This window comes from Phacochoerus africanus, chromosome 4 (assembly GCF_016906955.1).
Source record: "Phacochoerus africanus isolate WHEZ1 chromosome 4, ROS_Pafr_v1, whole genome shotgun sequence".
NCBI classification, from domain to species: domain Eukaryota; kingdom Metazoa; phylum Chordata; class Mammalia; order Artiodactyla; family Suidae; genus Phacochoerus; species Phacochoerus africanus.
In genome coordinates, this window is record NC_062547.1 from 575,361 (window position 1) to 587,700 (window position 12,340).

At 61.8% G+C, this 12,340-nt stretch overlaps 1 protein-coding gene across 2 annotated transcripts in view; it reads left to right on the top strand.

Annotated features, from left to right (window-relative positions):
* Positions 1-8,684: 8,684 nt before the first annotated feature.
* The window catches only part of AP2A2 (adaptor related protein complex 2 subunit alpha 2), a 44,312-nt gene continuing 40,656 nt past the window's right edge, over positions 8,685-12,340 (top strand). For both annotated transcript variants that reach the window (XM_047774902.1, XM_047774904.1), the window contains exon 1: positions 8,685-8,889. In XM_047774902.1, coding sequence (XP_047630858.1) covers positions 8,823-8,889 — 67 coding nt within the window. In that variant the 5' untranslated portion in view covers positions 8,685-8,822. The remainder of the gene's footprint in view (positions 8,890-12,340) is intronic.

A 12,340-nucleotide genomic window follows, 5' to 3' on the forward strand; every position in this document is an offset into this window, starting at 1 on the left:
TGCCTCCCCGGCACGCGCTCCGTCGAATCTTGGGCTCCCGGTGCGACGTGCGTTATGACCACTCCACGCGGATGACCAGCATGGAGCGCCGCGGCCTCCAGAGCCTCTGCGGGAATTGGCCGGTGGCCAAGGGAACTGTGCCGGACCGACCTCCCATAGGTCCGTGCTCTCTCCTGGATGCGAAAATCGCCTCTCCAGGCTTCCTCCTACTGCCCGTGGCCGCGCCCCCAGCCTAGCCCTCCTCGGTCATCCTTCACCACTCCCTGGATGAGCTCCTCTGGGTCCTTGGCTTTGGTCACCACCCAGGGGCCAGTGGTGCGCACTCCGCTTTCTGGAGCAGGGACACGTGCTCCAGGCCTTCTGGATGGCCCCTGGACATCGAAAATCCCTTATTTCTAGACTTAGTGCTCTCTCTGACCTTGCCACCAGGAACGGCGGTTTTTCTCACCTGCAGATCTCACAAGCTGGAACCCTCCAAGGCTAAAAGTACACCCTCATCTCCGCCCCTAGCCAGGGGAGTCAGCGACCCTCTGCAATGGCCAGCCGTTCTAACCACAAGGCATTCGACACCTGATACAGGCAGGTAGACTCCCCACCCATCCCTAGCTGTTCCCAGCATAGTTTCCTGCAGAAAACCACATAGCCGTCCCCACCCTGGCCCCGCTCAGCGAGAGCCTGGACCCGCTGCGTGGCTGTTTCCCCATTTCTGCTGGTCAGAAGGCGTCTCCCTGAACGGAACTTTGCTCTCTTTTTCTGTCCTCGGGTTTCCTTCTTTCTGCTCCTCATGTTTCCTGCCAGTTGACAACCCCCACCCCCCCGCCCCATCTTCCTTGGGGCTGGGGCCTGGTGTGTGCGCTGAGGACTGTCTTGTACCCACTTTCAAGTGTCACCGGGTGTCCTGTGTTTTTGGCACCCAGCTCAGGCCTGAGGTCTGATCTTTGGCGTGGAGATCCCAGGTCAGGCAGAGCTCCGGAGACGACCCCAGGAGGCTGTGCTGGTTGCAATTCTAGGCACACCAAGGAGACCCCGGCAAGGCCACAGTTCTCAGCAAGGCACTTAGTCACCTTAAGATGCCATTGAGTGCCGAGCTCTTTGGAGCTAAAGAGTCACTCAGGGTTCAGTCTGGGCCAGCACTGCAGGCCTCAAGAGCAGGCAGGAAGGAGGGGCGGGAGCCCACTGCCAGTCCCCTCTTCAGAGCCCCCTTCAGAGCAGGGTTTGGGGGTCCTGTGGAGTTGTCCCCCAGCTGGCGTAGCTTGTGGATTGACAGCTGACTTCTAGCTTGGATCCCGCCTGGCTGTGGCTATGGTGTAGGCCAGCAGTGACAGCTCCGATTGGACCCCTAGCCTGGGAACCTCCACATGCCGCAGGTGTGGTCCTAAAAAGACAAGACAAAAAAAGAAAAAAGAAAGAAAGAAAGAAACCCAATTTCTTTATTTTACTTTTTTGTCTTTTCTAGGGCCGCACCCGTGGTACATGGAGGTTCCCAGACTAGGGAGGGGTCCGATCAGAGCTGTCACTGCTGGCCTACACCACAGCTGACGGCAATGCCAGATCCTTAACCCACTGGGAAAGGCCAGGGATCGAACCCACAACCTCATGGTTCCTAGTCGGATTTTGTTAACCACTGCACCGTGACGGGAACTCCAAAAGCTGACTTCTTTAAATGGGTAGACTTCACCCCGTCACAGGAGGATTTAGAATGAGGCCTGGGCAGGTTGAAGCGATTGAGAACCAAAGTGTTCATGTTTACGTGTTAGGCCAAACGTGACGGTAGTTGGCATTTCATGTTTCCGGAACATTTAAGATGACTCGGGGTTCACCATTTTAAGTACTTGATCTGTTGAGTACATGAGCTCGAAAAGCACCTGAGATTATGTTGTTAGTTCCAATAAGCCGGGTACATAGAAGTAAAAAGTATTTCATTCATTCATTCATTCATTTTGCTTTTCAGGGCCGCGCCCACAGCACATGGAGGTTCCCAGGCTAGGGGTCCAATCGAAGCTACAGCTGCCAGCCTCCACCACAGCCACAGCCACACAGGATCCGAGCCAAGTCTGCGACCTACACCACAGCTCACGGCAACACCGGATCCTAACCCACTGAGCGAGGCTGGGGATTGAACCCGCACGCAACGTTATGGTTCCTAGTTGGATTCGTTTCCATGGCACTACGACGGGAACTACAAAAGTATTTAATTTATAAATTCAGTTTGGAGTTCCTGTTGTGCCTCAGCGGTAACGTGCTAGTTTTGTTACTAGTCCTCACGGACTAGTACCCATGAGGACATGGGTTCGATTCCTGGCCTCGCTCTGTGGGTTAAGGATCCAGCCTTGCCATGAGCTGTGGTGTAGGTCGCAGACATGGCTCGGATCTGGCGTGGCTGTGGCTGTGGCGTCGGCCGGCAGCAGCAGCTCCAATTCAATCCCTAGCCTGGGAACCTCCGTATACCATGTGTGTGGCCCTCAAAAGACAAAATAAAAAAGTAAATAGAAGATCGATACAAATTTGGTCTGCAATGTTGAAAATGCTTAACTGCGTTTGTATGATGGGATCAAATACCACGCATAGACCCACAAATGACAGCAAATCCCCAGGCTCATAGAGGGGTACGAGGGTTTGTAAAATTGAGCTTAACCGCTTAAAATATTAGGTTCTGAATTTATTACTTCGGTAAATTGAATCCTAATTATGTCGACGTAATGTAAATCTGAGTATAAACCCCTTGCTCAGGCCCTAAACCTGACCTTCAGCCTCCATTCCTGGCCCTCCTGCTTGAGGCGTGGCCTGCTCTGCCAGGTCCAGGCTCTGAGCTGCGAACCCAGGTCTGGCCCACCCTCAGTCTGCCCACCCCACCCCATCCGCAGTTGGCACCAGAGGACACACGAGGGCAGACAGGCTCCGTGGGGCAAGAGGGCCTTTAAAGACGAGTTCTCCTGCTGCCACTGAACCCCTCTATGTTCTGGGGACACCCCCGGGCACCAGCCGAGCATCCCCAGTCTGAGGCTGCCTCCCCAGGATGGCCTTGACAGCATCCCCGGCTCGCTCTGGGGAGCCCATTACCAGGTTGACACCCCAAGAGCACTCACGCCTGGTTGTTGCAGGTGCTTGGAGGCTGTGGGGCTTCTGGGGGCCAGGCTGGTGTCTTCCCTGGGCTGGCCTGGGCTCCTGGGGGAGGGCTGGGGTGTGGCCTGTCCCTGTGCCCGCGGGCAGCCTGAGCCCCCCTTCCTTTGCCGAGTCAGCACAAGGGAAGGACTTTCCGGCAGGGGCAACCCGTGACTCGCCTCATTTGAAAGGGGAGGCCACAGCGGTGGGGGGGGGGTGTCAGCCCGAGGGCAGGGCCCAAGTCACTATTACAGACTGTGTCCTATCGCTCCTGGGCCTCCCAACATTCAGCGCGAGGCCGGAAGGCCAGGAAGAGGGACGCATGTCAGGATTTCCTGCTGCTGAGCCCACCCCTGCCCCTGGCGGGAGACCTCCTCCCTGGGTGCTGGCGCAAGCAAAGTCCCGAGCACGAAAGGACAGGGAGCGGGGCCCGTCACGTGTGGCAGAAGCTTCCAGACCCAGCTCCAGAGCCAGCACAGCAGCTCTGCTCTGTCCCATGCACAGGCCATCTGGCCTGGGCCAGGGTGGCGGCTGTGCCTCGGGCATTGCACGCTGTCTGGTGCGGGGTCCGGTCTGAGCAGGGCAGCCCTGAGCCCAGAGGGTGGCTTCGGCGGTGCATGGGGGGCCCCGCCCGGGGTCATGGGCTGTGTAGTGGCAGTCACGGGGTTTGTGCTTCTCACCGTCCCCGTCAACTTTACAAAAGCCCCTAACGAAAGGGGAGAGGCGGCACCCGTGTCGGGAGCCTTTCTTGGTGGCCGTTGTGGGCAAGCGGAGTGGAGGGACCTTGGAAGGTTGTCCACATCCCAACTCCCAGCACCTTGACAGTGACCCTGTTGGGAAATAGGGTCTGCACAGATAGGATTAAGGATCCTGTTGGGAGTTCCCTGGTGGCTCACCAGGTTAAGGATCTGGCATTGTCACTGCTGCGGCTCGGGTCACTGCTGTGGCGCCAGTTCAGTCCCTGGCCCTGGAACTTCTATATGCTGTGGGCGTGGCCAAAAATAAGTTAACAAAACCAAAAACAAACAGAACACAGTGTACTTTAAAAAACATCGTCTTGGACGCAGGGTCAGCCCTCAGCCCAGTGACTGGGGTCCCTAGAGGAGGAGAGAGAGGAGATTCGCGACCCAGACACGGGGTGATGGAGACAGAGATCGGGGTCCTGCAGCCCCAGAGCCACCAGAACTATGCAAGGCAGGGGATGGAGCCCCCCCGCAGCCTCCGGGGAACCAGCCCTGCGCCCCTCGGTCTTGGGCCTGTGGCCATTTCTGGTGTTGCTAATCCACCAGCTTCCAGATACAGGTCAGAGCAGCCCCGGGACACCAGCCCAGCGGTGCCGAAAAGCCCAAACCGGTAGTTTGGGTAGATTTTCTTTCCTTAAGATGTTTTTCTCAGGCTCATCTGAAAATTGGCCTGGGAGTTCCCACTGTGGCTCAGCGGAAATGAGTCCATAAAGATGTGGGTTCATCCCTGGCCTCGCTCAGTGGGCTAGGGGTCTGGCGTTGCCGTGAGCTGTGGTGTAGGTCACAGACACAACTCTGGTCCAGTGTTGCTGTGGCTGTGGTGCAGGCCGGCAGCTGCAGCTCCGATTCATCCCCTAGCCTGGGAACTTCCATATGTCGTGGGTGCAGCCCTAAAAAGAAAAAAAAAAAAATTGGCATGTATTCTATCAGCTCACCCTGGCCAGGCCCTTAGAGGAAGGAGACTCAGTGGTGAATGTGGGCCTGAGATAAACACCCCAAAGCAGGAGACCCGTTCAGTGATGGACGGCCTGCTGGCTACCGGTGTGGCTGTTCTGGCCTTTAAGGTCGGGGTGTCATTTTCAGCAGGTCATGGGTCCCTGCTTTAGGGGTGAGCAGGATGCCTGATCTGGCAGCATCCTGGGAAGCAGCCGGATTTTCTAGCCACCTCCTCTACCCTCCCTGGGTGGCTGTCACCAGCTGCTTTGCTCCTGTGCCTGGGACGGGTGACTGGCAGTGCTTATAAGACCCCTCTGAGCCCAAGGGGCACAGACGGGATGTGGTCTGGATGACCAGCCACAGGACAGGGTGGGGACATCCTGACAAGTCTCAGGCCCTGGAGCACCACAGACTCCGATGACACCGTGCCCTCGGGCAGGGCAGTAGGTATGAATTCCTGTCGTGTGGAGGGGGTGTAACAGAGCCCCCAGCCTCAGCACAAACACCGTGGCCGGTGGCCGGTGACCGGAGGGCTAGCGCAGCGCAGGGTGTGGCATTTACCCTCAGGGTCCAAAATGCAGCTGCAGCCAGCAGAACTGTGCTCCGAGTAGGTAGGAGGGATGGAAGGGGGGGCCGGGCACTCAAAGTCAGGTCCCCACATGTCCTCGTATCACCTTCTGTCCTGGGTTGAATTGTGTTCCCCTGAAATTCACATGTTGAAATCGTCAGCCCCTAACCTCCAGATGGGACGGATTTGGGTCCTTGCAGACGGAATTCATTGAGACAAGTTCGCACTTGTCTGACATGACAAGTGTCTCTGTTAAAAGGGGGAGGCGTCCCCCTTGTGGCACACTGCAAATGAACTCCACTAGCATCCATGAGGATGTGGGTTCGACCTCCGCCTCGCTCCGTGGGGCAGGGATCCAGTGCTGCCATGAGCTGTGGTGTAGCTCTCAGATGCAGCTTGGAGCCGGTGGCTGTGGCTGTGGCCGGCAGCTGTAGCTCCGATTTGCTCCCTAGCCTGGGAATGTCCACGTGCCGCACGGGTGGCCCTAAAAAGAAAAGAAGGGGGGGCAGGGATTTGGACAAAGAGAGATGCGCAGAGGGAAGACGGCCCCTGTAAGCTGAGGACACCGGTCTGGGCCAGATGCTCGTCACAGCCTCGGAAGGAACCAGTCCTGTGACACTGTGGTCAACAGCCTCCAACCGCCAGAACTGAGAGCGAATGAATCTCTGAATTTCTTTCTCTGCATGAGATGCAGGAATTACTGGCATCTCAAGCCTGTTCTAACATGGGCCACCGAGTCTAGCTTCCAGGAAGTTGGCTGCCTGGCCGACTCGGCTGGCCCAGATGGCTGGGAGCTGCAGGGGGCAGGGTCTGCCACCCCAGGCCTGCTCTCAGTGTACATTCTACTCACACCTGCAGAGTTCTGCCGATCGAAACTCAGCCTCTCGAAGTCCTTCTGGCAGCTAAGCCTCCCCATCTGGGTGTGATTTCGTGTGGGGGCCTGACTCTCCCAGGTCCCAGGGGATGGGGCGGGGCCAGGGCCCTTTCAGGGGAACTGACTTTTCACTGACAAAGTGGCCCCTTCCAAGGATGTCATGACAGTCTTCAGGTATGGGGACAACTCTGTCCAATGCGGGGACAGGAGTAGTGGAGGGTGATGGGATGATGCCCTGGCTGCCCCGTTCCCTCCTCTCCCCTCCCTGGCCCCCTGCCCAGGGCCCCAGCGCCCCCTGAATGCAGCTGGGAACACCATCAGTTCCCCTGGCGGGGTCTGGGTCTGCTGAGTGTGGGGACGGGAGGTGAGACCTGCAGTCATGGGCAGGGCCTGCCTCTGCGTAATGACATCAGGGGGCTGCGAGCATCACCGTTTTCCAGGTGCTCGGGACCCCCCAGAGCACCCACCTGCCACAGACTCTTTTGAGTCCTCCCACTCCATGCACCGTCCGAGGCGCGGACACCCTCAGTTCCTGGAGCCTGGCCAAGCGCGTCGTTATTCCTGACGCGCTCAGGTAGCCACTGGGGGCCCGGGACTGCCACACCCAGTCCCTGGAGACGCGCGGCTGCCCGGGCCCTCTAGCCTAGACCAGTTTTCTGGAAGGACCACGGTCTGCAACCCACTGTCAAGATCGTGGGAAGGAAGCTTGGTCACTCGTGAAGCCGACAGGCCCGGGGAGGAGCTGAGACACAGCAGCTAGTAGGACCCCCTGGTCACCACGGCCGTGCTGTGGGCTCTGGGGTCCCCGGCCTTCATTGCTTCTCGTTCAGAATGCGAGTGCAGGGGCCACCCCCTTCTTGGCCACAGAAAGAAGAGGGCCTGGGAACCGCCAATGCCTAGAACAGGGCACACGTCCGGTTCACAAAACCCAAGAAACAAAGCACTGCCCGCTGCTGAAAATGGCCTGTCCCTCGCTGAGGAGTGACTGTGGTCAGGGAGGGTGGTATCACTCAGGCCCGCAGCCTGCTCACTGATGGGAAGGGCAGCTGAAGGCACCACCGCAGGGGGCTGGGGTCTTTGGCACAGCCCTCAGTGTGTTATCAGCTTTGGGACCTCCCCCGCCCCCAGCACACACTTGTAGGACTCCCAGGAGGCTTGGAGAGCCCAGAGTCAGCACCGAGAGGGGGCACGCCTGCCCGCCCCCAGCCCCTGCTCCGAGAAGGCCCCTCCACCGTGGAAGGAGCTTGCCCTCTGTCCATGCCCCACGGGAGCCCCAGCAGCTTCTCGGTATTGTCCTGCCCTGTGAGCGGCTGCTGGGGGTGGATAAGGGTCCGCCTGTCTCGGTCCTCTGACCTGGCTACGGTAAGATCATCTCCAGGCCTGGAGAAGCGGGCCCTGGGGGGGGGGTGTCTCTCCTCTAGGAAGCCCTCTTCTGGCCCAGCCTTTTGGAAGGTCTTGGAAGGTGGTGAAATTGCTGCCTTATGAGGATGCAGGTCTCCATGGCTTCGGGCTTCCCTCAGGGGTTCCAGAGGCCCAGAGCTCTGGTGTTTGGCGTGCGGGAACCTGGCCTCTTTGCCAGGGTTCACCCAGGGAGGCCCAGGAAGTGAGCTAGGTTGGCTCTGGGCCAGTCCCAGGTACAGAGCCTGGATAACCCTGGACTGAGGACCCTTTTCAGAGCTATCCTGCTTCACGAAGGAGAGCTGGACAGGGCCATCTGCTCTCCAGACCCCCGGGGGGTCTGTGCCCCTCGAGGCCCCTGCCGGGCACTGCAGGGGGGCCACACCCCTGCGGGCTGCGGAGGTGGGTGGTGGCAACAGTGGCGAACGGCGAAGGTGATGACTGAGGAATCGGATTCAAGGCTGGGCCCTGGGAGTTCCTGCTGCGGCTCAGCCGGTGAAGGACCCAACGTTGTCTCTGCACGGGTTGGATCCCAGGCTTAGCTCAGTGGGTTCAGGTTCGTCATGAGGGCGGGCCATGGTACAGGGTGCAAATGTGGCTTGGATCTGGTGTTGCCGTGGCTGTGGTGTAGGCTTGCGGCTGCAGTTCTGATTCGAACCCTGGCCCGGGAACCTCCATAAAACAAGCAAGAAAGACTGAGTCCAGGTCACCTGGTGCTGTCAGGGGTTGGGGGTGGCAGTTTCCTCCTTTGGGAAGGAAGGGGCGGACCTGGACAGTCTGGGTGATGTGCAGCGCGGCCCTCAAGGCCGGCGGCAGGCTGCCCAGGCTGTGGGCCGGGCCGGGCCGTGAGCGGTCCGGGGCTGCGGTCAGGGCCAGGGACGGGAATCTGCGGAACCTGCGGCGCCCCGCCCCGCCCCTGCCGCCCCTGCCGCCCCGCCCCACCCCGGCCCGGCCCGGCCCTGCCCGGCCCGGCCTCTACGCGCCCGCCGCCGCCGTGCTCGCTCCCGCGGCCCTGCCGCCGCGGCCGCGCGCGCGGCTGCGAGCGTGCGTGCGTGCGCGCGCGCGGCGGCCCCGAAAGCGGCGCTGGAGCCTGAGGCGGCTCGGCTGAGGCGGCTCCTCCCCGCTCCCGCTCCCGCTCCCGCAGCCCGTTGCCCGCTCCTCCTCCCGGCCCGCCGGCCCAGGCCGCTCCCCGGGCCCGAAGATGCCGGCCGTGTCCAAGGGGGACGGGATGCGGGGCCTGGCCGTCTTCATCTCGGATATCCGCAACTGTGAGCGGCTGGGCCTGCGGGGGGCAGCGGGGGTGGGGGCGCGGGCCGGGCTGGGGGAGCTGGCCGAAGGGGTCCTTCGGGGGCTGGGATCGGGGGCGCGGACCTGGCGGGCGGGGGTCCGGGGGGTGCGGGGCTGGGGTCCAGGACGTGGTCCTCTGGGTGGGGGCTGGGGGTTGGGGTCCCAGGTGCGGACCTGGGGGGCAGGGAACTTCGGGGGCTGGGGGCTGGGGCGCGGACCTGACGGGCGGGGCCCTCCTGGGGGCTGGGACGCGGACCTGGCGGGCAGGGGTCCGGGGGTGCGGAGCTGGAGCCCAGGACGTGGACCTGGCGGGCGAGGAGCGGGGGTCCGGGGTGCGGGGGTGTGGGGCGGCGTCCCCCGCCCGCGCCGGGGCCTGTGGCACCGCCGAGGGGCGTCTGGCGGGGACGCCCCTCCCCAGCATGATGTCATCTGGAGCAGTCCGCCGGTCTTTCTAGTAATGGAGCATTTAACCCAGCATTTTCCAAAACAGCGCGGATTTTCACTGCGAGCGGGCACAGCGAAACCCGTGTCTTGCCCCGTGGACCCGGCTTCTGCGGCGTATTAGGCTCTGGTTAAAATGACCTGTTCCCCGGGGATTCTGGGCCCCGGGCGGTGGGGGGTGCGACGGCTGGGGGAACGGCTCGGCCTGCGGTTTTCGACCAGACAGCTGAGTCCCCTCGGAGGGGAAAAGTCCGTATCAAAAGGCGCAGCGGGCGGGAGGCCTGTGGGTGCACCCTGGCTGGGTCCGCCAGAAAATTTGGCTTGGGCGGCGGAAACGCCTGTTCGTTTTCAGGTAATGTCCCCTTTGTTTAACGAAACAAATAAACACCAAGCCAGTTTCCTGCCCGGCTTATTTCTTAGTTGTCAGCGGCCAGATGTTTGCCGGTGGGTTTAAGGCCTCAGGTTTGCTGCGTGTGTTGGAAAACGCTTCGCTTCACCTACTGGTGGATGCTGCTGGCCCCCCCCTCCCCGGGATGGAGGACCCACACGAGCGAGGTCAGGTCTTCCGTCCCTGCCCTTTCTCCGCACGAGCTCGGTGTGGAGACTGGCCCCTCTTGGACCCCTCTCTTCCGCGGCCGCGTCGCTCACTCCCAAGGCGGTGGCCTTCACAACCCTGACGCGTCCGCAAGGCGGGGGGCGCGTGTGCCCCGGCTTCAGAGACGCCTTGGCCGAGGCTCTGCAGCCCGCCGTTCGCTCGGACGTCTGTCCTTCCACTTTGGGGGAAGACCGCGTTGGTGGCTCATTGAGATTGAAACCCGATTTCCTGGCCACCTCCTCACCTGCCTCTAGGCCTGGGCCGGGCTGGGCTGCCACACGGCAGGGACGTGGCTTGTGGACTGACGGGGGGACAGACGTCCCCCACCCCCACGCCAGGACGTTCGGGGCTCGTCCTCCGTTGGGTGGAGCGTCCCTGGGCTCTTCTTGCTTCAGTTGTGACGTGGTGTCAGCCAAAGAGACGTTTCAGCTGGCGCCCTTCGGGGCAAAGGTGCCTCCCCAAGCCGCCTTCCCCCGCAACCTCGCTTTGAGAGCCACTGGCATGGACCAGTGAGTTGGACCGCTTGTGCCCTGGAGGACCTTCAGCGGGCGGGCGCTGGGCAACAGCCCCCCCCCACCGGCTTTCCGACCTCACTGTCCTGTTAGCTGTCACTGGTCACCGCGCCGAGCTCTTCCTTTGCGGGAAGATGCATGAGGGGGGCTGCGGCTGCTGCTGCCTCATCGCCCCCCCCCCCCGCCCCGGCCTGCTCGCAGGGGCAGGGCGGTGAAGGCGCCGGGGCAGGTGGCATGAGGCGGTGACCCTGGGCCTGGTGTGTCTAAAGGGCCCCGTGCGCACGGGGCCCCGCCGACCCCGGACGCGTGTGCGCACTGGGGCTGGAAAGTGAACCCAGGTCAGAGCCGGGCTCAGCTTGAGCCCTCCGTGGCGGAGAGCCGTCCCGCTCCCGCTCCCCTGCCTGGCTCTGGTTTTGTGTGCCTGCTCTTTTCGTGTCGTGAGGGTGGCCGAGGTTGCCAGGCCGTCTGGAGAGGGCACCCGCTCCGTGCGTGACCCGAAGCCACGGCCGCCGAGCCCGCGTGGCCTCAGCTGAGCTGCGGCCTCGCTTCAGGCTGTGATTCGCGGCTTCCTTTTACCTTTCCGCGCCCCGCAGTCTCTTAAACCTCCCCCTTGAAGGGAGCGAGCCCCCCGGTTTACTCTTGGGAGGCCGGAGGGGCTGCGGCTGTGGCTCCTCTTGGCCTTGGCAGCGTTGCCTGTGCTCCAGGGTTTGACAGGTGCCGTGCTCGGTGTCCCTGTGCCACAGGGGCCCGTGGTGCTTCCGTGGTGCAGGTGGTGAACCAGCTCAGTGCCCCGTAAATTTAGCTCGACCCGCTCTTACTGTTCTCAACCCGGGGGCCACGGAATCTGGCTGATGCGAGCCCAACGTGTGGGGGTTAGTAATCTGTTTTTCTCATTCCTTTTTTAAAATCGACGTTAAAAAGATTCTAATCCTTTTGTTTAGCCCCAGTTTTTAAGTATTTTTTGCCTTTTTGGGGGCCATGCTCGCAGCATATGGAGGTTCCCAGGCCAGGGGTTGAATCAGAGTTGTAGCTGCTGGCCTACACCGCAGCCACAGCCATGCCAGATCCGAGCCACGTCTGTGACCTACACCACAGCTCACGGCAACGCCAGCCGGATCCTTAACTTACTAAGCGAGGCCAGGGATAGAACCTGTGTCCGCACGGGTACTGTCGGATTCATTGCTGCTGAGCCGTGACGGGAACTCCCTTTAAATGTTTTTTATTCTGAAGCACATGCAGATCCCTGGGAAGGTGTGCAGAAGTGGGCCGGGAGCACTCTTCAGCGGCCTCTGAGGTGGGCGTCTCTCGTCGGCGGTCCGTCTCCTTTTTCTTTTCCGGGCCGCGCCTGCACAGGTGGAGGGTCTCAGGCGGGGGCTCGAAGTGGAGCTGCAGCTGCCGGCCTGCGCCCCAGCCACGTGCATCCTCATGGCTGCGCTGCACTTGCACGGGCAGCCCGGCTCCAGCCTCTGACCTGGTCTGCACGGGCGCTCTCGGGGGTGCTGCGCGGGTGAAGCCGTGCGGCGCAGCTCCGGAGGCCCCCCAGGCTCTGGCAGGAGGAAGAAGGAAGTCGGGAAGGTGAAGTTGACTTGCCAGTTGTTCGATTGCTTTGGAATTTGGTCACCTTCGCGCACATGGGCGCCGCGGCGCTTCATGCCCCTGCCGCCGCCGCCGCCGCCGCGTCAACACGAGGTCGAGGCCGAGCAGGGACGACGCTGCTGAGAGCGTCGTCGGACTCAGCGGCGACGGCCCAAGAACCCCAAGAACCGGGGCGCCCCGGACCGGGGCTTCCTCCCGGCAGCTGGCGCCGGGGCTGGGGCGGCGCAGGTGACTCGACCGGACCTTCCGTCGCGCCTGGAGGCCTCTCGCCTGACCCCTCCCTCCGGG